General features: G+C 44.7%; 2 protein-coding genes and 1 pseudogene across 3 annotated transcripts; 2 read left to right on the plus strand and 1 right to left on the minus strand.

Annotated features, from left to right (window-relative positions):
• Positions 1-977: 977 nt before the first annotated feature.
• On the plus strand, positions 978-11506 carry ZNF641 (zinc finger protein 641). 2 transcript variants are annotated; one of them, XM_057557389.1, is made up of 6 exons: positions 978-1106; positions 3774-3982; positions 4611-4702; positions 5893-6022; positions 6818-6931; positions 7802-11506. In XM_057557389.1, the coding sequence occupies exons 2-6, from the start codon at positions 3799-3801 to the stop codon at positions 8554-8556; spliced, it is 1275 nt and encodes a 424-aa protein (XP_057413372.1). In that variant the 5' UTR covers positions 978-1106; positions 3774-3798; the 3' UTR covers positions 8557-11506. The 2 variants fall into 2 exon arrangements, with proteins under 2 accessions (XP_057413372.1, XP_057413373.1); XM_057557390.1 differs by lacking the exon at positions 978-1106 and adding an exon at positions 1118-1168.
• A 7150-nt stretch (positions 11507-18656) lies between these two features.
• On the minus strand, positions 18657-19880 carry LOC103001926 (testis-specific H1 histone). Its single transcript, XM_007179787.2, has 2 exons — positions 19760-19880; positions 18657-19675 (listed from the first exon to the last, which is right to left on the minus strand). The coding sequence occupies exons 1-2, from the start codon at positions 19878-19880 to the stop codon at positions 18657-18659; spliced, it is 1140 nt and encodes a 379-aa protein (XP_007179849.2).
• A 1877-nt stretch (positions 19881-21757) lies between these two features.
• The window catches only part of LOC103001668 (olfactory receptor 10AD1-like), a 54914-nt pseudogene continuing 50485 nt past the window's right edge, over positions 21758-26186 (plus strand).

The raw sequence follows: 26186 nt of genomic DNA on the forward strand, positions 1-26186 counted from the left end.
TTCCCTGGTGGCGCAGTGGTTGAGAATCTGCCTGCTAATGTAAGGGACACGGGTTCGGGCCCTGGTCTGGGAAGATCCCACATGCCGCGGAGCAGCTGGGCCCGTGAGCCACAACTACTGAGCCTGCGCGTCTGGAGCCTGTGCTCCGCAACGAGAGGCCGCGATAGTGAAGAGGCCCGCGCACCGCGATGAAGAGTGGCCCCCGCTTGCCGCAACTGGAGAAGGCCCTCGCACAGAAACGAAGACCCAACACAGCCAAGAATAAATATAAAAATAAATAAATAAAAGATTACTAAATACAAAAAAAAAAGTTGAAAGAAGTAGGTGAAGTGAATATCAACAATACATTTTAGCCGAACATATTCAAAATATTGCTCATTAGCTATTGTACATTTTGTTAATTAAGTCTTCTAAATCTGGTGTGTATGTTACAACACACCTCAATCCGGAGGCTGGTGGCTCCCGCAAATCGGACAATGCAGCCGCAAGGCCGACTTCAGACACACGTCTTGGTGAAGTCAACCTCGTTCAGAATTAGTGATTCCTCCTCAACGCTCTCTCCAGTCCCTTGTCATCACCCTGGCTATCTTGAAACCTAGAAGGTGAGTTCCTTGAGGAATTCCAGACCGTTGTCTCGAGAAATCTCTCTCACAGAGATCGTTGGCATGTGAGGAGCTGTTGTTAAATGTCGAGGTAATTAATGAAACTGTGTGCAAAGGACCCCGCGGGAGGCCGCGTGGCCGGGACGGAAGATGGTCAGTCAGGGAGAGGGCGGGGGCGAGCCGCCAAGGTCGGCCGGGATCCTGGCGCCTGGGCCCGCGGCGTCCAGGGGCGGCGGGCGCCGAGATGCGGGGCCGGGCCACCTGGGGGCCCTGGAGCCGCAGCCCGTCCCCCGCCCCGGCCCCCACCCACCTCGGCGCCGCCGCGGCCGCCGAGCCCCGGAAGCGGGCGGGGATTTCCTGTGCCCGCCCCGCCCGCGCCCGCCGGGCCGCCGTCTCCGCCTGTCGCTGGCTCCGCGGCCGCCGGCTCCGAGGAAGCGAGGGCGGAGGGGAGGGGCAGGCGGCGCCCGGGAGGGAGGCACCGGGCCGCAGGCCAAGACGACCGGGGTGAGTGGGGCCGGGCGGAGGGAGTCGCGGCTGGAGGGAGGGACGCCTGGCTTCCCGGGGCGGTGAGTGGGGCCGGTCACCCGTGGGGGCGGGGAGGAGGGTCGTCGCGGCCTCTGGGTCGCTGCCATTCTGGGGGGCGGGCGTCGGCCACACTGACATTCTGTGCTTGCCCCTCTCCTGTCTCCCCGTCCCCACATCGTCGCTGTCAGGCCCCGCGGGTTCCCGCCGCTGTCACCGCGCGCAGGTCACCCCGCGGCTCCTTTTTCTTCACTTGCTCATGCCCCAGTTCACGAGAAACCTGTTTTCTGACCTCACTTCCCCTGCTCCAGCTCTGCCTCTCTCGGGTTCTCTGAAATCTGACCCTCTCCAGGGGCACTGTGACAAGGAGGGAAGAAGCAACCTTACTCCGGAGCGGGCGCCCGTCCCGCCCACGCCCCGCCCGGGGCAGGGGCCAGGCTTCTCTAACAGCGCGACTGTCCCTGTGTCCTTGGACTACTCATTTCGGTAGCATGGCCCTTTCTCTATCCAACAACATTCGCTGCAGAAACCAACTTCTACAGGTGCCATGCCCCCCAGATATGTGAGGAAAAGCGGGAAGTGAAAGTCTTAGAACCCCGACTCCAGTAGGCCTGGGATCATCCTGGAGCAGGGAGAAACCAGGTTAGGGCTGACACCTTAACTGCCCAGGTGCTGGCTGTGAGAGAGCATATATTTTAGCAAATGCAGTCTGAGGACAAGTACCTGTCCCCTCCTTTGCTGATATTTCTGCTAGCACTTCCACAGGTTTTCTGTCAGTGGTCTGGAGAGGCTCACATCTGGCCTGCGAAAGAGGCTTCCTATCAAGGGACTCTGCTGCTGGAGAGATGGAGAAGTGGGTCTCAGGTGTCCAGATATTTACCTAGAGGTAAAGTCCTGAAGGAGGACTTTCCAACGGAGCTAGAGAATGAGGAAGACATCTGGTGAAGAGGGGGAATCCATGCTTTACATGTTAAAAGTGAAGTGAATACAGGGGCTGGAAGTGAGAGGAAAAGCTAAAATGGAACTTTCCCTTTATTGCTTTATTGGGAATTTTCCTTTCTCATGAGAAGTCTCTGAAAAGGAAACCTTGTAAGCTGGGAATCAGTCCAGGATGCTCCCATGAGGCCCTGAGACATCTCTGGACTTCTGAGATGAAAGGGAAATTTGTTCCCTTCCTGTGCATTGAGCTTAGAGTTCCCACCTACCTCTTTTGTCGAAGACAAATAGGCAAGAAAATGAACAACTTGACAGTTGTCATTACCTATCCTGGGCTCCTGGATTCTTGCAAATGTTTTTGGATGGATACGAGTGAGCCAGAACAGTTACCAAGGTTCTGACCTGTTTGTGGAAGACTTTCACTGGCTCTGACTGCTTGGGCATTGAGTAAGAATCAAAAATATGATGTTGCCAACCAAAAAGGGACTCTTAACAGTCTCATAGACTATTTCCCTGCTGTAAGGCAGGGAGACCGCTATCACAATACAACCTGTCCTGCTCCTAAGATGTCCAGAGCAAAAAGCCTTCAACCAGGTCCTATGCACTGCAGGATTATTAGGAATTTTTTTTTAATCTAACCTAAATCTCTTCTCTTGCAATCAAGAGAAGAGATCTACATAGAGATAGAAAACATCTCTCTTTTTATTCATTGGCAGCATCATTCATCAGCCTTCTTCCCTAGTCAAGAGAAGACTATGTCCATTGTTTTCAACTTTCCCCCAATGTACATATTTCCCATCCCTTTCTTCACTTTTGTTTCTTCTGATGGAACACACTCTGGCTTCACCATACGCTTCTTTAAAATTGAATACGTTTTTATAATGAGATCTGACTGGTTCTATCCTGTGTCTCAGGTTCTTTCTTGTGTCTTAAATCACAGGGCTGTTAATTCACCCCAGGGTCATGTTAGCAGCACCTGCTTCCCCTTTTTCTACCTAGTCCAAACCCTTTCTGTTCTTTTTTTCTTTTCTCAATCAGACATTAACTGACCAACAGTTTCTCTTATCTTTTAGGGTTGCTTTAGAGTCTTATACCTGCTTTCCAAGTTATTGATCTTTCTACCATATTTACTACCAGTTCTCTTTTTCTACAACAGAGTGACAAGTTATATGTCTGTTTGTTGAGGCTTGTCCTAAGTAAGGCACCATTTGGTACAGCCTCATAAAAAATACACCCTTTGACTAGGACTTCTACGTATAGTAATCATTTCATTCTAGACTAACTGATGAGAATGGGATTTGTGGCAGAAAATCTTATGTGTAATTACATCTGTTTTTGTTGAGTGCAAGTCTGTTTGCATCCCGTCCTGCATATTTCCAGATTGCTTACATTCAGTGGTTGAAATTTCCAGTTAAGTATTTTCAGTTGTTGAAACTAATTGATAGCTTTTGAATTTCCAGGATTGTTCTTTTTTTTTTTTTTAATGAAGTTCTTCCAGCCCCAAAATAAACATTTGTGACTTTGCTATGTAGCACCTGCTCTTTTCTGGCTCAGGTTCAATTGATTGGAACACATCAAGCTTTTAAAGTTCATCTTTCATCAAGCTCCTCCTATCCAGTGTCATCTTTTCTCCCTGGGCTGTTCTCCATAACTCCCTTAGGAATATCACCCCTTTCCATTTTCATGGGCATAACTGATATGAATTTGTTCCAGGTCACAATTTGGGTTTGTAGCAAAAATGCTTTCAGAACAGACAGCAGCCCTGGGGACAGGATGGGAATCAATGAGTGTTCAGCTGGATGGAGCAGAGCCCCAGGTGGAAAGGGGAAGCCAGGAAGAGGGGCCATGGAGAACAGCACCAGGGCCACTGGAGCACCTGTGCTGTGACCTTGAAGAGGAGCCACAGTCGCTTCAGGAGAAGGGTGAGAGCCCGGAGAGGGTGTGTGTGGGAAGCACAGTGCAGAGAATAGTCTTCTAATCTCTGTTGAAAAAGTAGAGTTAAAAATCCCCAAATTGCCATGGACTGACTGAACAGCATAGTCAGTACCAGGACTAGGTCACAGAAATACAAGGAACTTATGGGCTCTGGTCACAGAAATATTAATATAATGAACACCTGGATTCTGCAAACCATGTAACTGGGCTTCTCCCGTTTCTTGCATAATCACTCCCTCCACATGCTACATGGTTAGTGGTAACAAATATGGGAGACAAAGGAAGTGACAGAAACACTGACTGCTGTTGGAAAACACACTCAGTAAAATGCACTTTACAAGATGAAAATTACATTCAAATAATATAAATTCAAAGAGCACAGCTAGTCGAGTAGAAATGGATGAGATAAATGCTCTACTAACAACCACTCAGTACCCTTTCAGGATATTTTGAGGGAGAGTCTTTTCTACTACATTTATGCATTTGAGTCTTACCAATGGGTAAAAATACAGAAAACAAAAATGTGACCCTTAAGCCCCTCTAAAATAGGGCCCAGGCTCTAAGTGGGAAAGGATGGATGCTCCATCTCTAACGGTTCCTCTCTCCCCTCACCAGCTCAGTCGGCTCCCTGGGTTCCTGCCATTCCCCAGGAAGGGAGCACTGGAGATTGGGAGATGGCTGCTGCACTTCTTGCAGCTGGATCACAGGTGGGCTGTGTTCTTCCCTTGGCCTCTCTCAGGGTTTTCTCAACGCTGCCTTTCTACAGCCTTTGCGTCATTCCATTGATTTGTCATTTCACATGACCACTAATGATATGTCCATTTTATGTCTGAACAGATTCTGTCCCTTTCCAAGGGGCTCATAATACCCTTTTAAAAAATGAATGGAGGCATGATGAGAAGAAGGGAATTCCTAGAGGTTAGGTGTTTTGTTTTGTTTTTTAATGGATGGCTGTGCTATCCACAGGGGGAATTTAAGAACAATTCATTAATGTCCTTTAAGAAATAAATCTGGAAAGATTAGGAAAAGAGGACCTGAAGGAAGCTTTGAAGAACATAAAGTAGACAGGATTGGGTGGATGATAGAGCATTTATGGAAAAGAATAGAAGATAGAAAGATGTAAAAAGGGGCAGAGCCAGAGAGAGAAAACAGGTTTAGATTCAGAAGGCAAGGGGAGAGCCATGGGAAGACAGTAATAATAGTAGTAGTAGTATCCATACTCCCAAAGTGCTTACCATGCTTGCTGTTGTCTGAGTGCTTTATGTATATTAACTCATTTTACCCTGAGAGAAACTCAGTTATCCCCATTTTACAGATGAGAAAATTGGACAGGAAAAGATTAAGGCACTTGTGTAAGGTCATACTGCTAATAAGCAGCAGAGCTAGGAGTCATTTGGCTCCAGAATCTGGGCTCCTAACTGCCACACTATGCTGCCTTAAAAGATAAGGATATGGCATAATAGGGGAAGGGGGCAAGAAAGAATATTTTATCTATTTTCTTTTGTGCTGATAGGAAAGGAAAGGTCAAGTGGAGAAAGGAGAAGCTAGTACACAGTTTCTACAAGGAAAAGAATAAGGCCGGTGAGAAGAGACTGGGCAGACACCTATAACTAAACAGAGGGACCAAAGAGTTTGTGGTGCCTCCAACTTCTCATGGTCCCAATTTGGGAAACTCCTCTACAGCCGTTATCCTCGCTCATTCACGGACCATTACCTTTACCCCTTTCCTCATTTCCTCTTCACCAAAACCATGTGCCCTGCCCAGGGACCTCTGGGCAGTTCTTTTTCTAGACACTCTCTTGCCCTCTCCCCTCTACTACTACCTCAGCCTTTTATACTGAGAACCCGTTTTCCTTAAGGAACAGCTACTGACAGATGATGCTACATTTTGTTTCAGGGCCTGGTAACCATCAAGGATGTGTCACTGTGTTTCTCTCAGGAGGAGTGGCGGAGCCTGGACCCTTCTCAGACAGACTTTTATGGAGAATACGTCATGCAGGAAAACTGTGGGATAGTGGTCTCTCTAAGTAAGCATGACCTTCCCAGCCACTAAATGACTGTACTCTGGGAGAATGGAGTCATCTGCTCCAGGGCTGTTGGAGAGCGTCTATTTGGGGTTCTTTTCTAGGCAGAGAATCTGTCTAGGCTTCCACTAGAGAAAGAACGCTAGAGTTAATTCAAAGGGAAAGGAAGTAAAGTGTCATATTTTTAAAAACAACAATATGATGTGAATTATTAGAGAAGAGAACTTTAGGCTCTTCGTGGTTGGGAATTGGGAGGTTCTTTCAAAGCAGAGAGAAGGACACCTAAGAGATGGAACTGAGTCCTTGGAAACTCAGAAACCACCTAGGGAAAGATGGGAGTGTAGGTGGTGAGACAGCTGCAGTAGGGTTAATTAAGTGAAGTTATGACCAGAAAAGACAGTTGGACTGGAAGTATTTGAACTTTGAGTGGAAGAGAACACTCATTGGGAAGAAAGTATGATTTTCTGAAAGAAAGAAGAGGGACTGAACAGAAACGGGAGGGGGGAAGAGGGAAAGGCTTGTATCTGGCCTTCTATCTTTTTTTTTTCTAATATTTCTCTACTGATGTGGTTGCGCTGGGTCTTAGCTGCGGCACGCGGGATCTAGTTCCCTGACCAGGGATCGAACCCGGGCCCCCTGCGTTGGGAGCATGGAGTCTTAACCGCCGTACCACCAGGGAAGTCCCCTGGCCTTTTCTATCTATAGAGTTCCAAGGAATAATCTAGGAAACAGCTTTTTTCAGAAATGAGAATTACAGTTGAACTAATTGACATCTCTGTTTTCCTTTCCCATGGGCAGGATTTCCAATCCCCAAACTGGATATGCTTTCTCAACTAGAAGGAGGGGAAGAACAATGGGTTCCTGACCCCCAGGACTTAGAAGAGAGGGACATTCTGAAGGTCACATATACAGGTAATGACGTAGAATACACTCAGCCACGGCCTTCACCCCTTTTGGAGTTTCATCATTACATGTCCCTCTAATCCCTCCTCTGCCTCAGAGAGTTATAGTACTGAAAGGTTTAGAGATCTTTTTCTTCAAAAGCAAGACGGTGTAACACAATGGTTTAGAGGGCAGGCTCTGGAGCTAAACTTTGTGGATCTGAATCCAGGACCATACCTGTGGAACCTTGGAAAAGTAATTAACTTATCTTTGGGTTCCTCATCTATAAATTATTGTGAGATTTAAATATGTAACCATAGTAGAACAGTACCAGCCACATAATAAGCACTCAATAAATGTTAATTGTTGTTGTTGTTCAACCTGCCACCCATTGTGGAAATGCCTTCCACAATGTCTCTAGTGCTGACAGGTGGTCACCCAGCCAGTGATGATTGTAGCACATTTCTTAACTCTCTCCATCTATGCTTAGGCAGGAAGATGGTGATTAATAGTTTTTTTTTAAGTGCTAAATAAATAACAGTAATAAATAACAACAATAGCATAGACCATTTACTAGTGCTTACTATATGCAGGTACTATCCTATCTGTCTTATAACATCTATCTTATAATGATTCCCATTTTACAGAAGAAGAAAGGAAAGCCTACAGAAGTTAAGTGGGAAAGCTGAGATTCAAAATTGGGTATCTGTCTCCTAAGGCTAGGCTTTTAACCTCTGTACCTCTTGCACTGTCTTATACAACATTAAAATCTGTTCTCTCAGCCTTTATGGGGTGAGGTTTAGGCCCTAATAGGCATCATACAACCTCACCTATGACTCAGGTCCTGGGGTACTCCCTTGTGACTCCCCTCTTGGGGTCGGTATTTTCCCTTCTCCACAGGAGATGGAAGTGAGCACGAAGGGGATACCCCTGAACTAGAAGCAGAACCTCCCAGAATGTTATCTAGTGTGTCTGAAGATACCGTTCTCTGGAACCCAGAGCAGGATGAGAGCTGGGATTCCATGCCCAGGAGCTCCAGAGGCATGCTCCTTGGCCCACCGTTTCTTCAGGAAGATAGCTTCTCAAACCTTCTGTGTAGCACAGAAATGGATTCCCTGTTAAGACCGCACACATGCCCCCAGTGTGGGAAACAGTTTGTGTGGGGCTCCCACCTTGCCAGGCACCAGCAAACACACACTGGGGAGAGGCCCTACAGCTGCCTCAAGTGTGAGAAGAGCTTTGGGAGAAGACATCACCTGATTCGACACCAGAAAACCCACCTACATGACAAGCCCAGCAAGTGCTCTGAGTGTGGCAAGAATTTCCGATGCAACTCCCATCTGGCCAGCCACCAGAGAGTACACGCAGAAGGCAAACCCTGCAAGGGCCAAGAGGTTGGAGAGAGCCCTGGGGCTCGGAAGCGGGAGCGCGCTCCGCCAGTGCCAAAGTGCCACGTGTGCACTGAGTGTGGGAAGAGCTTTGGCCGACGGCACCACCTGGTGAGACACTGGCTGACGCACACCGGGGAGAAGCCCTTCCAGTGCCCGCGCTGTGAGAAGAGCTTCGGCCGTAAACACCACCTGGACAGGCACCTGCTGACCCACCAGGGACAGAGTCCCCGGAGCAGCTGGGACAGAGGGACATCTGTCTTTTGAAATCTGTTTCTGTTGCAGCTGTGGTCACATCTTTCAACCGGTGCTACCAGGAGTCTCTGCCAGAGCTGACCCTCTCCTGCACCCCCGTGGCCAGAGTCATGAGTCCCAGTCCGTCCCTAGAAAGATGAGGTTCCAGCACTGGCCAGAGTATTTCTCACCAGTTCTATGAGATGCCACATAAAGTAGAGTTCTTTGGGCAAAACTTTTGGGAAACAGTGCCTACTGCATGGGCTGATATTCAGCCTGAGCCCATTCTCCAGGGTACAGTGGTACCAGCAGTTTTTGGCTAAGGCCCAAACTGCTTGGATTGGTTGGTTGGAGCTTATGCCATACCAGTCGTTAAATATTTTGAGTATAACTATTCTCTCTCTCTCTCTCCCTCTCTCTCTCTCTCTCTCTCTCTCTCTCTCTCTCTATATATATATATATATGAAGAGAAAGACCATATTGGCATATTAAAGGCTCTGAAAATTTATGCAGTAGAGCAAATGGTTAAGCCTCTTTTAATGCAGTGTTTCCTCAATTTATTTGACTTCAGTATCCTTTTTATCTCACATCCCACAGAACTGGTGACTCCATGAAACATACTGGTGAACACTGGGTTAGAGAGTAACGAGGAAACAGGAAAGAGATAGTGATTAGGCACCCAGAGCCCCCTTTTTTATCCAGATGAAAGCTGAGGGGCAGACCTCATTCTTGTGTGGGCCCATCATCCTTACACCGATCATCTGAATATACATCCACACCTCTCACCCAACCTGCTGAAAAACAGAAACAATAACCTTCTCACCCCTGTTCCTGCTCCCTTCACACTGCATATACATATATCCAGCTGAGACACCACACTACAGTGCTAAGAGATGGACCTTATACCCCCAAGTAACCCAGGCCCACACAGAAGAAAAATACTTTATCCCCTTGAACAGACCCCTTTCCTCTTGACAGTGTCTTTATGTGTCTGTGTATCTGTGGGCAGGGTCTTTGAAGAGAGCATGCAAAGTGCAAACTGTATAAGCTAGATTTTCTAGGGGCTATGTTCTGGGGATGAGGGTAGTGGGGATTGTAAGGGTTTTTTTGTTTTGTTTCAAGATAGTAAGTAAGCTGAGTGATCAAGGGAGCCCTAGTGGAAAGGGTCAAGTTGTGGGAGTTGAGGTATAAAGCCTTCCCCAGTATCACTGACATCAAGACAACTGTGGATATTTAAGTCTAGGTCTGAATCTGTGGGCCACAGATTCTTTTTGCCAAAGTGGAGAGAGAAAGAGACACCCTCAGTGAGGTGAGCTGTTTCTTACTGATTTCAAGCAAGGTACATATAGAAGCTTTGTGCTTAGTGGATATTTTGGTCTTGTTTTAAGTGCTGGGAAATTAAGGCAGGAGTCACAGTGCTTGCAGGTTGTTATCACCACTCTTGTTTGACCTTGACTGCCTCATCAAGGGGGCAGAGTTATTCTTGTGGATCTCATTCCCCTAAACAGAATTTTAGGGGAAATGGCTGTGGCTTAGCTATTCAGCTGATGCAGGGTAATGAGCTTTCTGGTTGGTTTTCCTCCCAATTCTGGAAAGGTGTCTGCCCTAAGACTCTCCAACTCCAGAACTTGCATAAGTATTCTAGCATCCATTAGTTGATGAGTTGGTCATTGTTTCTCTTTGTTGATGATGTGTTAATACCAATCTTATCATTTAAAAATTACCTTGTATGTAAGAGCAGTTTGGGGTTAGGGAGGGAGAAAAGCAAAGAGGATGGAAGTGGGATATTTTCTCTTTAATGCTTAGATTCTGGGTTTTCCTTAACACACATTTCTCAACCACAGTTGGTGGAATTAACCAGAGAGGCAAGAGGAAGTTAGCTGCAACAGTCTAGTTTAATGACTGTTCCACTTGCTTAGGAAAAAGTGGGTGAATCATAGCTCCTTAGAGTCCTGGGCCCAAATGGAGCCAAAAATAGGGTCATTTTGCTCACTGGGCTTCTTAGAGTGGGTATGACTTGAGCAACCCAGCCCCTACCTCCCTTCTGCTCAGAGCAGCCTTCCCTCTTTGCCTAGAATGTACTTCTCTTGCTTATGTTCCTATGAATAGAGCAAAATGGCCAGCCCTTTCTTTGTAAGGCATCCTTGTCCCAGGTCCTCAGAGACAGGAGCATTTTAGGATCAGTGTTAGGAGATGCCCCAGGGCACAGGAAAATACTGGGTTCCACTGGCAAAACTGGACTATGCCATTTCTTTTACCCTCCCACTATGCCTCATTCATTAATACAAATCAGCTCTATGTGAGCAATGGTTCAGAACCTGTTTTGGATCACAGGCCCTTTTGAGAATCTGACAAAAAACCATAAACTCACTTTTGAGGAAAAAAAGATATTAGTAATTCACTCAGTTTTGCATACACATTTAACAGGTTCAGAGCCCATCCATGGATTCACTAAACGGGGGTCAAAGAAAGGAGTCACCCTGACCCAATATGGTCATTATATATTTGTGTCAAGAATTACAAGGCAAGGATCACTAAACATTTTAAGGACTAAGATACCAGAGGCGATAGGATATAAGGAGTGTCTAGTCTTTAATGACTTGAAGTGTATTGCTTACATTCTACTCTATGTTTTTTAAAAAATTCATATGACATGCTGACAAATCCAGCTCCTCACGAACCTTGTTTTAAAGACTTGTATGAGGTGACTGTCCATACCATCGGATCATGCCTCTTAATAACCAGGTGTTAACCTCCAGCCTTTGATCTGTTTTAGTAATTGTAAGGTGAGAAAGTGAAGCCCCCGAAGTGTAGGTGCGCTCATAGCACCCAACTGAAAGGCAACATGGCATCTAAGGGCATTCTGCCGAAGGGGCATCCCTTTAGGTCATTTCTACTGTACTGCTGTCTTCTCTACCTCCGTCCAACACCACTTCCCTTGGACGAAAAATAAAATAAGCAACAGCCATCAGCTGGGCAAAGAGATTTGAGTGGTTTTTTCCACAGGGAACACTCCCATCTTCCTCCCAACTGCCTCTGCCACATGTCTACCCTATCCTATCCCCTTTAAATAAAAAATATCTCCGTGTTCTCTCTGAGCAAAATGTAAAATAGGGAAGTCCATATTTAGGAACCTGTCACCTTTTTCCCTCTGTGTGGTGCCTCTACCCTATTCAGAGCCCAAGTATCCTTGCCTTTCCACCCCATCAGAGTATCTCTGCAAAGAAACCGTTACAATGGAGATTGTAACCAAAGGGTTAGCTTTCTCAGAGCTATCTACATTTTAAGCTGTAGTTCTGATAGTGGAAGTGGAAAAAGGAAAAGATTTCCCCTTGTTAAAGTGATGTTATGCCTTCAGGGAGCAAATGGGTGATAATTTGGGACAAAATCCTCCCCTTTCCAGCACTCCTACAATCAAACCACTGTTTCCTATTTCCATCAAGGGCAAGGTGAGCCCTGACTCAGAACCAGAGGTTCCAGAAGACAAGTTCTTTCCATCTCTATTCAGTTGAGTGCACTGGATGGGGGTGAGTGGGGTTGGGCAACAACGGAAAAGTGAAATCTATTCCCTTAGGCCCCTTAGAGATCCTGAGATGGCAAAGTTTACTTCTATTACATCAGAAACTTTGGGGATGGAACCCAGCAATCGGTCTTTTAACATACCTACCAGGGTATTTGATGTAGGCTCAAGTTTAAGAACTACTGGCTACGAGATTCAAATTCCATTTTAATCAGTGGTTCCTCACCATCTTCAAATAGGGAGAGATGGAATCTTCACACCCCTGTTCTCAGATTTATTTTCTGCAAAATCCTAGGCTAGTTGCTCCTCAGTTCAATTCCTCTTGGGTCCCAAGTTATTCCCCCACCCTTAAGTCAGTGAAAGAACTGGGTTAGTCACCAATTTCAGAAACTGTGGTGGGGTAACCACCAAGCTGTTGTAATTGGTTGGGTTTGGGGCTGGAGCTTCTTAAATGGGTATTGAGAATTCATGGGTCTAGAAATCTGAAAAGACAAAAAGCAGACACCTCAAAGAAGGTAAATCCAATGTAAAACTGAAAAATCCAAAGAAATGGTCCTCTTTTGTTAGTTATCTGGTCCTTTTTCAGGCCTAATAAGTTGCCCTGGAGGCAGGCGGGGTGGGCATTCAGCACAAAGGTAGAGAGTAAGGCCATCTGTCTCAAGCCCCTAAGGACCCAAGTATTCCTACCCCACAATTGCACTGGAGACCAATAAGGGGCCATGCAGAGGATTCCTAACTGTGATTTGGCCAACCCAAATCATGGGCAAGGGCAGCAGGAGGATTAGAGAGCCCCCAGGACATAAGAGGAAACCAGGCTCATTTAGTAAGATATGACACAAGCAAGATTTGAACCTAGACTCTGTTTACTAGGTAGAGGTTGTAACCAATTAAGCCATGGTGCCTATGTCAAAACTGCATCCTCCTGCTTTGAAGATTCTGTCCAGTTCAGGCTACAGGAAGGGATCTGTCTTGCAGGCCCTGGCCCTGATACCTCCTCCACCCCCTCTCCTAGACATACCCATGAGGACAGTTGCAAACCTGCCACCTCTGTGGCGCTCTACAAGGTCAAAAGGTTAGAGTGAACCCAGGTTTCTTCGGAGGAGGCAATCAACCCGTCTCCTAAGGCAGAGAAGGTTGGCTACAGCTTTCTTCAACTCCAGGCCTCAGGCTCTCCCTCTCTCCTTTCCTGCCACAGCCTCCGTCCAGTAAGCAGAGCTCTTCCTCCACTCTTCACTCCCACTTCTCTTTTTCAGTTGGTTTGGTTTGATTTGGCTTTCTGTTTTGTTTTGCCTGGGGAATGCCACACCTTTCCAAGGGTATTTGTTCTTCCCAATTCCTATCCTTCTTCCATTGTAGTTTCTCGCTTCAAGTTTCTAGCCAGTTCCATTCCATCGTGAGCCCACTTGCTACCTGTCCCTCTGCCTATTGTCCAGTTTATTTTCTGTCATCAAGCCTACTAAGCAGAGTCCATTCCTCATATTTCCCACTTTCTTCCCTCAGATTCTTGGCTTGGCTGTAGCATCTCAGCTGCCATCTCCCCACTCTGCCTCTCTCTCTCATACACATCTCCCCACATCTGGACTTGGCCAAGGTTGCCTGTACTGCCAAATCCAGGCTCTTTACTCCCTCCCTACAGGCTCTTCTTCCCTTGATGAAGTTTCCATTTTTTGCGTGCTTACTACGTCCCAGGCACTGGCTGTCCCAGGCCTGGGAGACTGAGTATGGTGATGGCCCCTGTACTTAGCATGTTCCTCAGCCGACCCCTCCACTGCCACCACTCTCCTGCCACACCTCAGGATACTATGCGCCAAGGGACCCTCTTCCAGGCAACTCTGGGGGTGTATGCCCACTTGCCATCCAGCCCAACAGCCTAGTGCCTGCCAGATTTCTAGCTATTGTCTGACTTGGTTCCCTCTGATGGACAGTGAACTTCCCAAGGATTACCCCACCAGGGACCTTCATCTGTATCTTTCGAGATCTCTAATACAGTATGATCCCTGTCAGTTGAATAAAGGATGTATTGGCTGTGTCGCTGACTGCCTTTCTCCATCCTCTCCTCTCCCCTCCATTCTCAGCTCTTCTCTCCTGATAAAAAGGCTGCAGCAGAGTGGGAAACACCAGACAGCTCCAGGGGGAGTCATGCAGCCATGCAGGGGCCCCTCGCTGCCCCTCCCAAAACACACACCTCAAGATACCACAAGTTAGGCCTCCCCACCTCCCTCCTAGTGTCTTGGCTCCCAGATGTCACTCCCATCAGCTAGGGAGGCAACCCGTTCTGGAGACTCAGGGAGCAGAGTGCTGAGCAGGCCGGGCCAAGGGTGAGGTGAGTGAGGGCCTAGCACATGAACTTAAGGAGGCCTTCCATCTCAGGGTCGTTTAAGTGCTGATCCACTCTTGAGAGACCCTTAGAGTGCTGAGCCTGAGTCTGGAGCCTGAGGTGGTGGTGGTGACTGAACTGACCCCCTAGACAAATGTGCAATTATTGGAAGTTTGGGGGGAGCCAGAGGAAACCTGCACAGATGGGGTTAGACAGGAACTGGGTCCACCAGATGCATTCACCTTTGAGGGTGAAGAGGATGGGCATCTGGTAGAGGGTATCAAGAGGACAGGGTAAGAAACAGTGTGGGGAAAAAACATGGAAACCTGGCCTGGGTAAAACCACCAGCCTGTGACCCACTGACATGGCCTCTCACCCATGGAACTTCACTGGGGTGGGGAGGGGGAATCACTTTGCAGGCACTGGGTGCAGCCCAAAGGCTTTGCTCTTCTTCATGGGAGTTGCCTTCAAGAGCTTCAATCCTACTGCTTAGGGGGTGATCTGCCTCTGCAGCGTTCTTAACACCAGCCAGCCTGTTTTGCCACCTGCCTCGTACTGCATATGTTTCACAATTTTCTTGCGTTCACTCTTACTTCCCCCCCAGGCACTTGGAGTAAAACTTTTGACATGTCTGGTCTTTCCCCTAACCAAAAAGGGGAAGAGGGAAGGAACTGACAGAGGAAGGAGAAACACAACTGTGACTGTTCATTGATGGACCTGTTCTCTCAGCCAGTTCCAGTGGACGACTGAAATCCTGACTTCCTTCTTCTTACTCTCCTATCAGTGTCTTTTCTAGCATTGACAGGACTCATGCTGACACCCCGTCAGTCTTCAGTTCCTCTCTTCCAAATCCTTTGGCTTTTTTAAAGTCCTTTCCAGCATGGTGTCCCTCAATTAATTCCCCGAGCAACCTGTCTTCCTGTCCTTGCTAGGCACTTAGGTTTTGGCTGGATCTGCAGCCCAACCAGACAGCCTTGCCATGTTAGAAGTCCTCAGAGGAGAAAGAAGAATAGGAGAAATCTATTGCTTTGAGACCACTGACAAACGGAAATATTTTCATGTTCTGAAAACACACTGCCCCCAATGTGTTGGAGAACACCTTTCCCTACAAGAAACCACTAAATTATTAAAACACTCAAGTGTATAAATGAATTCTAAACTTCTGACCTTTCCCTACATAAAAAAAGATGTAGAGTTAATGAGTAGATGGTGAGGCCCCACTCAACATCTATAACTGTAGTGAAGAGAGCACTGGATTTGCAGTTAAAAGTCAATTTCTAAATTGTACATTTTCTAAACATTAGCTTTTTAATTTAAAATCTAAGAGATTATAGTGAAGTAAAATGAAATAGTGCATGCAAAAGTGTAAACCACCTTATAAACGAAAAAACTATAACTGACAATTATGTGGAAATTTCTACCTTATTTTTGAACAAGTTACAATTTATACGAATCTGAAAATGTGTTAAATGAAACACATTTCTATGTGTTTCCTACAATTCCCATCACCTTCCCTCACAATACAGAACCACTTAGATTTTTTTGTGTAATCTTCCAGAGTTTCTTTATACAATTGCAAAGAGATATATTTTCCTTCATTTTACACAAAAGGTAGTTTGGTATACTCAATGTCTTGAATTTTTTCCACTTAATCTATCTTGGGGAGCTTGTCATAACAATACATAGAGAATCTCCCCCTTTTTGTAGCTGTATGCTGTTTCACTGTATTGAAGTTTCACAGTTTAACCAGTCCCCTAGTGATATTTCCATTAATATCATTTAGTGCAATGCTGCACTAAATACCTTGGACATAAGTCTTTTCACAAATGCATTAATATCTAAAAGGTAAATTCCTAAAAGTGGTTCCACTGGGTCAAAGGACATTTGAATTTGTAATTCTGAAAGCCAAATTTCTTCCACTGGGGTCATGGAGATTTACACTCCCACTAGCACTGTATGTGAGTGCCTGTTTCCCCACAGCCTCACCAATGGAGTAGGTTCTTAAACATTTTAGATTAAAAATGCTGTCTTATTGTTTTAATGTGCATTTCCCGTATGAGTAAAGTTATACTTTTTTCATATTTTTAAAGGCCATTTGTATTTTTTTTTTCAACAACTATTGAATATTTGATGCTAGAGGGCATTACAACTCTAAAGTCCAACAATTTTCTGATCATCGTTACACTAGGCAGTTGAGATAAAAGGAGAGCAAAGAATTGATGTCAGGGATGTTCTATTTGCTCTGACCAAGGTTAAATACCCAAATATGCCACTAGAATGTGAGCACTGAAAAGTGGGGATTATGTTTTATCCATCTTTATTCCCAGCAAAGGGTTGAGAATCTTGCAGACACTTAGTCATTTGTGAACAGGGATGAGATGAGCGATTCTTGGGAATTTCTTCCACAGAAGTATGGTCTAGATAATCTGGATTGCCTACCTATGAGTTAAGGTCATTTCTCATATTTCATCAGAACCACCCTAAAGCTTATCAATGAAAAATAATCTGAAATGACCATTGTTAGCTATGTAAGTTATTTAAGTCTGGCACTTAACAGATTTGATAAGTTTACTGAGTGAATGAAGTTTGCTTAAATGAAGAAATCATCATAATATAAACAGAAGCATGAAGATTCTTAGGAAATCTAGAAAACAAATTGTTGCCAGTGTCCTTCCCATCCTAACTTAGGGGAAAAGGATTTCTAATTCTAGACCACCTTGTTCTTTAGGTAAAAACATCCTGGGACTATAAAGGAGCAATACATCTGGCTATCGTAAGAACATTTGATTAATTTTGTTCTAATTGTGTTCAATAGACAATGTTTCTCATTGCCTCTTTTCAGGTGTCTATTTTCTGACTGTTTGCTTCATTCCACCACTCACAGACAATTCAAGTGCACAATAAACCTAATTACAGCAGGGGCAGATTTCAAAGTTCAAATCATCTATTGATGAGATACACTGCAAGCATTTTGCTCTTACACTGTATAGGCTTAAAGCAGTGATTCCCATTTAAGGGTGTGAGAGTGAATATTAGCATCACTTAAGTCTGTTTGTTTTAAATACAAATCCTGTTCCCCCTTGTAGAAGATATCAGACATTCCTGGGAAAAGATTGGTCAGGTATACTCTAAAAAAACACGGATGTTTACTTCCCTAGGCATCATTTCTGTGTCCTGTCATGGCCTATGGCCTGAGAACTACTCTCACACTGTGCTTAACCCCTCCTGCTTTCAGAACCAAAAGAAATCATACATTTGCTCCAATTTGGTATATAATGCTTAGTACATGTTGTTTTTTTAAGAAGAGCAAAGACCTAGCTATTCATTATTTAGCCTTCTCCGTCTTATATTGCTGATATGCATTCTGTATATCTTAATAGTTTCCTCTCTAGGAGCTATTACTTTCCCAGTTGATAATTCCCTTAATGAATTTTGTCAATCAAAGCATATACCATGATGTCTAAGTCCCTCTTATCATTTTACTGACACTTAATATCACCTAAAATAATCCTAGTCCAATTCCAACTTTTTTTACAGAGAAGGAAACCAAGACCACGAATGATTAAGTGAATAACTCAGCTAAGGTCAGAGTGGCAGAACTCTGACTAGAATCCTGGTCTCATTAAGTACTGATCCAGTGTAGTTTTCTGCTGTAGCACATTATCACTCCATCACGAATTATTTATACTCATATTTAACTCTCTGTGATAAGCACCTACCATGTGTCAAGCCTTGCGCTAGCTTTCACACACACTGTTATTTAACTAAGGATTAACATATAAGACATATTTTCTAAGTTAAAACAATTATCAAATCAGGGCAAAAACTACAAACCCATTACAATCAATTTTGGGAGAAGGGACTTTTTCCTAAAAGGAATTTCAGGTAAGAACACTTTGGATCAGTGGGACCACTTAGCCTAAAGGCTGTCTATTCTTCTCTTGCCCCAGTGATGCCCACACTTCTCTCCTTACATGCCCGTCCCCCCAGAACTCAATATGTATTTGCTAGGGTATCTGACATTAATTCAACACTTCATCTAATCCCATGAAGTTGCTGGCTTTCTTCTACCTGTTTTCTTTCCTTCTGAAAGGCATTTTCTTGGCTCCTGCAACAGGAACCGAATCTCAACTCCTTTTTCTCTCTTCACCTGTCATGCTTCTGCTACAGGTCTCACCTCAATAACCACCCTTTCCCTTCCAGGTGCGGCAGAGAGGAAACAGACACAATGTGGTGGAAAGGTCATGTAAATAGTTTTGCCCATTTCAATGAGTGTGGAGCTGCTCTCATTGGAGCCTATGGGGAAAGGCATCTGTGCCTGGAGGAAGGGAAGTTGCTCCCACACTGTGGATTCCCGGCTGCATTCTGAGGACCTTCAGATTGAATGGAAGTCTTTGTGCGAGCAGCCCTTGGGTCATGAGTCTTCCCCTGCCTATTCGAAGCCCCGTCGGTATTAACGGAGGTTGGCTTCTGGATGGTCAATTTTACTGGCTTCTCCTGGGCCTGTTTCTTCTCTTCCCTGGGCTTTGAGCGTGGCCTCTTCTCGTCTCGGGTCCTGGGCCTGATGTCTTCCTTCTCGGTCCGTCCTCTCCCCTCGTCCACTGCCTTGGTCCTCCCTTCCTCCTTGGCTCTGGAACTCACCGGTTCCCTGGCCCTTGGCCTTAACCTCCTCATCCTCCTGTGTGCCCTCGAGCTCTGTCTCCACGCTTCCCGGGCCTTCTTGGCCGCCCTGCGTCTCCCGCAGCGCCTGCGTGGGCTCCGCGTCCCGAGAGGGGTTCCCCTGGGCGAGCGGACACCCTCCTCCAACCTCGAGCGTCCCGGCTTTCTCTTCGACTTCAGAATCTTCCAGACCCTGAAGTAGCCGGCGGCGTCGCTGCCACTGACCCGGAGGAGAGCGCCCTTCACACGGGACCTGGACCCTTCGCGCGCGTGGCGGCCGCACTTCCTGAGCACTCTGTAGCCGGCATTTCTGAGCTCCTTTTTGAGAGCTGCCAGAGTCAGCCCTTTGTGCGAAGTGATGGCTCGGAGCAACAGCTGGGACACTTTGAGCACGGAGAGCGGGCCCTGCCTCGGCGGTCCCCCGAGGACATTTTCCGTGGGCTGCTGGGTTTTAACTTCAGTACCTTGGGATTGGCCCACGGGCTCGGCCCCTTCAGCCATGGCCCCGCTCCCACTTCCGCTGGGCCGCTGGCTTTGGACCTCACTCACCAAGGTGTGAGCTAAGGCTGAGGCCGGCTGGGCCACGTCACAAAGGTAGGTAAGGCACGTCGTAGTAAGAGGGCGGCAGATCCCACCCAGGTAACCGGTCTTTCTCACTTTGAATAACCAATCAGACGCCACTTCCTTCTAGGTCTAAACCAATCCGGACTTTCAGAGCCTATGCAGACCTAAAGAATCACCTTCATAATGTCCAGGGTTTTGTTTCCTGCTCTTATGTTCATACTTCTCATTGATCTTGATCTCGGCCGCTTTCTGAAGGTCACTATTTTTCCCGTGGTCCTGCACGCCATCTACCCACATTCCCCAAAGTGTGAGAAGTTGCTCCCAACCATCCACAAGTAATACGATGCCTTTAGAAAGTAGGTGTAGTAGTCTATAAAACACAACCCAGCCGAGAAACTCCCATTTTTAGGTCCCACCAGATAGATATATGCAGTCATATCTCCCTGAGTCTCTGCACGGTGGATTTTTTGCAAGAGTATGAAACAAAGGAAGAACCCACTGTGGTCCCTCTATCCTAAACATAATTCCCACACCTAGGAAGTTAGATGCTTCATTCAATTGGATTGGAACAATCCAGATTCCAAATAGCCTAAGAACACTGGTCTAATCATTATTCTCTGAACAGACTCTGTGCTTTTCTGCTTCTTGTCCTCTTCTTGGATTGCCTATCCCTTCCCCGTGCAGAAATCCTGCTCATCTTTCAGTCCTACTAAATGCTTCCGTCACTGAAGCCTCCTCAGACTCTTTCAGTCAAATAATTTCTCTCCTTTTAACTATCACAATTACTTCTGCAATCCTATACTGTTTTTTCTTTTTCTTTTTCTTTTTTTTTTTTTTTAAAGATGATTTACTCTGGTACTGTCTTTTGGCATTTCTCCTTTTCTATTTCTAGAAGAAAGTAAATCATCACCTTTTTTGACCAGGATTCTGTATGTATGTATGTATTTATGTATGTATTTATTTATTTATTTATTTATTTATTTATTTATTTATTTATGGCTGTGTTGGGTCTTCGTTTCTGTGCGAGGGCTTTCTCTAGTTGCAGCAAGTGGGGGCCACTCTTCATCGCGGTGCGCGGGCCTCTCATTATCACGGCCTCTCTTGTTGCGGAGCACCAGCTCCAGATGCGCAGGCTCAGTAGTTGTGGCTCACAGGCCTAGCTGCTCTGCGGCATGTGGGATCTTCCCAGACCAGGGCTCGAACCCGTGTCCCCTGCATTGGCAGGCAGATTCTCAACCACTGTGCCACCAGGGAAGCCCCTGTTTTTTCTTTATTTTAAATTAATTTGGTATTAGATGGTACAATGTGGCACCATATTTAAAAAAAGAAAAAAACCTGGACCTGGAGCTGGAAAATATGGATACATATCCTAGCTCTTTAATAGCCATATGACATTAATAATCCCTTAATATTTTTTAATCCTACTTCTTTATCTAAAAAACAAAAATAAAAATGCTTAATAATCCCTTCCTACCAATATCACAGAATTATTGCAAAGATTCAAAAGAGGTGATGGTAGATAACAAAGGGCTACTCAAATATAAAGCATAAAATTAGCATAAAGTTATTTTACTCTGAATGTTTATGTCTTTCCAACTAAATAAAAAGGTCCCTGAGAGTCAGACAGTCTTTGAATTTCTATGCCCCATGCTGTACGTAACACTATCCTTCATTATATATAGCAGGCATTTGATTGAGTCTGCTTAAGTTCCTTGCTGGTGAGGAGGCTTTCTCTGGATTCAGAAGGAAACTCCCAGAAAATCAGGAGAAAAGAGCAGGATGAATTTCAAAGGACTGGAAATGAAGGCAACCAAGGAAGCTAGTTGCTCAAGGACCTCTTATTTTGGACACAGTTTAGCTGGGAATAATTCAAAGAATACCTCAAATTGCAAAGCATATCATACTTTTCCAGAGGACATTCACATATAATCAGCAGTCATAGGCTAGACTGTGGCACTGTTTCTTCCAGGAATCAAAGTTCCAGGAAGTTGCTTAGACCAGTGCTTCTTAAACTCTAATGTGCACTTACTTCATAAAGTGCAGATTCTAATACATTAGATCTGGGATGGATCCAGAGATTTTACCTTTCCAACAAGCTCCCAGGTAGTTCCTGGTTAAAACACAAGTGTTGGGGGGTGGGGGAGAGTAGACAATGAGAAGGGAAGTGGCGGGAGATGAGGCTGGAAAGGTGAGTTAGGGCCAAGGTGTGAAGGACAGATACAATAATAATGACACAGATGTCAGTGGTCACATAGTAGTAAGTGGTAGAGTTTGGATTTAAACCTAAGTCTACTTAATTCTAAGGCCTGAGCTCTTAAAACTACTATGCTAGGTTTCCTTTTCTCCAAGGTTGACCCTCCCTACCCCCTTATACATCTCCATTATAGAGTAGAGGGAAGTTTATAATCACAGCTCAGAATCAAGAGTATCTATAAGCACTCACTGTACCTTCTCCCAGTCTTTCAGTCAGGGCAGAGTACTGTGAGGCTGAGGTTCTCCAGGGGCAGGGGCTAACACATCAGCACAGGGACAGTGTATCAAGGAAGAGTTGCCAGATGGAGAGGCAGAACCACATGGTGCTGATTTCTCCCATCTGTGTAGTCTCTTGGTCTGGCTATTCTTCATGGTTGCATAGGCCAGTGGTCACAGGATGGGGCAACCACCAGAGAAAAAAAGAAACAAAAGCGTTTGCTTTGAGAATAGGAGGAAAATAAATGAAGTCTGACCTTCAAATCAGCTGACTCCAGGTAAAAACAGGTTGGCTGCACATAATGGTATCATCACAAAAGAAAGACAAGAACCAGATCAAACAACCATGTTTATTGATACCCCTGTGATTAGAAAGGAGGCCAATTGGAAACCTTTGGGAGAGGTTGAAATCAAAGGAAAAGAAATATATGAAAAAAAGATCAAAAACACCTATGGCAAAAAAGAGCAAACATTTTGATTTATATATAACCATTCATTTCACATAGATTTCTGTATAAATATGTTGTAAGTAATAGCGGAATAACCAAAAATGGGAGGTAGGAGACAAATGCCCCACCACCACTCAGCTGGTTCAGAGGACAAGAAAGCCAGTTGACATTTTCCATGGCACCAATCCCTTCCTCTTTAATCTCCTTGCCAGCCCCCATCATCTGACACCCCAAAAGGAAAAGATACTTCAGGAAAAAACGATTTCTTCAGGAAAAGAGTCAGTGCAAACCAACATCATACCCCCAATCAGGAAATACCAACCCCAGCTCCAGACATATAAGACTGAACTATCCCTTCCAATTTTAATAGTCTATGATTACAAACCAGAAGTTATCACCTAGAGAGGACAGCACCACCCTGTTGTGAGAAAGAGCAATAGCTCTTAATTTCTGGAAGTCCTGGGGGTTGGAGGTGGCAGCGGGTGGGGGGAGAGGAAAAAGCATACTTGGGAATAATGTCTGGTCGTAATCCTTCTGCTTCAAGTTCCAGAGCAAGATCGTTTTGTCCTTGGTTGAAAACAAGACACTTCCTCTAGGGTAGTCATACCTCTGTGAGGTGTCTATAGAGTATCTTCATTGATTTAGATAATAAGCAACCTCTAATTACTATACTAAATTCTAAGAACATCAAGGTTTTATTAATCTCATTCCTTCATACAGAGTTATATAACTCTAACTTCACCAAGGATAACTCCATGTCAGAGCACAGCAAAATTTACTAGCACACTCTGATCTAACCTCAATCTATATCTCACTGCCCTTCCCTGATCCACAGGCCTGGGGTTCCCAGGGGCTAGGTCTTTCTGACTCAGTTATCTTGCACTGATTTGATTTATCTCTCCCCAAACTGAATGACAGAAACCTGTTCAACAATCTATTACAACTGACCTTAAACTGCTAGCTCTTTTTTTGCAAAAGTAACTTGTCATCTCATTTTGTTTTATATTCTAAAACCCTTTTCCTCTCCTGAACTACTATTGTGCCTTCCACTTTAATGCAAATAACCCCACAACAGTCATCTGAGCAAATAAGCCCACTAGTCCACTCACGGCTTTCGGGAGGACTAAAGTGGTTTCACAAAAAGGAATGTGAAGATAAAATATCAAGATTCCTCAAAAGCATGGAGACAGTCTGGCAATTGGACATTCATCATTTTAATCCTCAGCACAACTGTTCAGAAGGGAGTACAGAGAATCTAGATCCAGGTGATCTTACTGGAGGACCAGGCAAACCTCTCAGCAATTGGCCTGCAGATATGAAGATCTGGTCTCCCTAACCCCTCCCAAGAAGCTCTAAGCATACCCAGCCCCACATACATAAAATCTATATCCCCCAAAAAATGACAGCAAGAAAGAAATATGGGCTTTGGTATTACTAAAATCCTAACCCAAACAAAGATATGCTATACAAATTAAGCCTTTCATCCAAGGCTTATTAATAGTTAAGTCTTTCCATGAGTCTAAAATATGGGACGGGGGCTTCCCTGGTGGCGCAGTGGTTGAGAGTCTGCCTGCCAATGCAGGGGACACGGGTTCGAGCCCTGGTCTGGGAAGATCCCACATGCCGCGGAGCGGCTGGGCCCGTGAGCCACAACTACTGAGCCTGCGCATCTGGAGCCTGTGCTCCGCAGCGGAAGAGGCCGCGATAGTGAGAGGCCCGCGCACCGCGATGAGGAGTGGCCCCCGCTTGCCACAACTAGAGAAAGCCCTAGCACAGAAACGAAGACCCAACACAGCCATAAATAAATAAATAAATAAAAATAAAAATAAAGGAATTCCTTTTAAAAAAAAAATATGGGACGTCTAAGAACTGTTCTACTACAGTCAGTTAAATCTCAAGCTGAAAACCCATTTCTCTGAGGATTTATACTTTCAACATGAGGCTTGGGAAATCCCAAGACACAGTCATGCTGCAGCCCCCCAATAACACTACATTCTGGGCATCATTCAATTCTGTTATCATAATTCCCAGCCATCCACCCCTTTTCAAATTCCCAGAATATTGTACAAATGAAGCCAAAGCAGAAACAGAAATTTGCAAAGTAGCAATCATTTACCATGTATATGTTAACTCCTATAGTCTGAGAATTAAAACATCCCATACCTACATGCCCAATTTGATATACCAATCCCACCATGAAGAACTTTATTTCTATCCTAATCTCTAAACACCTAAAATTCCACAAAATTGAATTCACTTATTAAAAATTGCTTTCCACCAAACTGAGTAACCATGTAAATAAATGTCCATGCTAAAGAATACAGCCAAAAGCAGGCTTTATTTGCATTCCCATTTAACAATACACGTTCTTGTATTATACTGCATAACTTCTCCCAATTTTTTCTTCAAAATTCCAGTTCTAAATATTTCAGTTCAAAAAACACTTAATTCTCCATTTCCTGGGAAAATAATACCCATTTTAAAATTTTAACACAACTACTCTCCCATGGATTTTTGTCAGCCTTTGATCCATCTAGGGAAGAAGAGCTACTATTTATTGAAGGCCTATGGACCAGGCATTATAATTAGTTATAAATTATCACTAATTCTTTCAACAACACTGAAAAGTGGATAATATTATTCACATTTACAGATGAGAAGGTAAATGGTGTATAAAAGAAAAATTTCAGAATGAGAATTCTCCACACCTCACAAGTAAACCCAACAAGGATCTCAAATTTTCCTCTTCCACCTAGGGAAGAGAAATTGCAGCACCATCTCTCTTTTCTTATATCATCTCACTAATCAAAGCTTTGAACAAGCAATACATATTCTCCTTTTCCTACCATAATTTCTACCATACTAGCTATTCCAGTTACCAGTTTATTGCTTCTCCACCAAATTCACCCTTTGTTGCCGGATATGTGAAAATGGATCTGGGCCTTTTAAATATTTTTCCTTTTCCAGCTGACATGATGTTAAGCCTTGTCAGTAGAGGGCACTGGAGAGACACTGCAGGAGGAAAGGGTTTTTCCTCCTTTACTCAACACAAGAAAATTCCTACTGGGAGGGAGATGCAAGAGGGAAGAGATATGGGAACATATGTATATGTATAACTGATTCACTTTGTTATAAAGCAGAAACTAACACACCACTGTAAAGCAATTATACTCCAATAAAGATGTTTAAAAAAAAATTCCTACTGGTGAGAAATGTTGTGAATGTAATTAATGTGGAAGATGTTTCAGTACTACTCTTAACTTCCTATGCATATGGGAATACATAATGAAGAGAAACCCTAAGAGTGTAAGAACTATAGGAAGGCCTTTAGTTATCACTCATCCCTTTGGATACATATGAGAATTCACACTAGAATAGAACACTATGAACATAAGTAGTGTTTTTGAGTCTTTAGCATTAGATCTGTCCCTGGAGGGCACAAGAGAATTCATACTGGGGACAATCCCTATAAACGTAATTGATATGGAAAGGCTTTCAGTGTAAATTCTACCTGCACTGCACACATAAGACTGGTGAGAAACTCTATGAATGCCATGATTGTGGAACAATCTTCAGGAAGCACGCATGAGAACTCACACTGGAGAAAACCCTATGTTTGTAATCAATATGAAAAATCCTTCAGGAGTAGCTTTTCCCTTACTGTGTACAACAGAACACAAAATGG

This window comes from Balaenoptera acutorostrata, chromosome 11, assembly GCF_949987535.1.
Source record: "Balaenoptera acutorostrata chromosome 11, mBalAcu1.1, whole genome shotgun sequence".
NCBI lineage: Eukaryota > Metazoa > Chordata > Mammalia > Artiodactyla > Balaenopteridae > Balaenoptera > Balaenoptera acutorostrata.

What these genes read in the sequence shown, in the direction of transcription:
- ZNF641 (XM_057557389.1), top strand. Translation starts at nt 3,799, where the DNA reads ATGCTTTCAGAACAGACAGCAGCCCTGGGGACAGGATGGGAATCAATG. An exon ending in TTCTTGCAGCTGGATCACAG is followed by an intron (nt 4,703 to 5,892) that starts GTGGGCTGTGTT and finishes ATTTTGTTTCAG; the next exon opens with GGCCTGGTAACCATCAAGGA. An exon ending in TGGGATAGTGGTCTCTCTAA is followed by an intron (nt 6,023 to 6,817) that starts GTAAGCATGACC and finishes TCCCATGGGCAG; the next exon opens with GATTTCCAATCCCCAAACTG.
- LOC103001926 (XM_007179787.2), bottom strand. Translation starts at nt 19,880, where the DNA reads ATGTGGGTAGATGGCGTGCAGGACCACGGGAAAAATAGTGACCTTCAG. An exon ending in AAACCCTGGACATTATGAAG is followed by an intron (nt 19,676 to 19,759) that starts GTGATTCTTTAG and finishes GGTTATTCAAAG; the next exon opens with TGAGAAAGACCGGTTACCTG.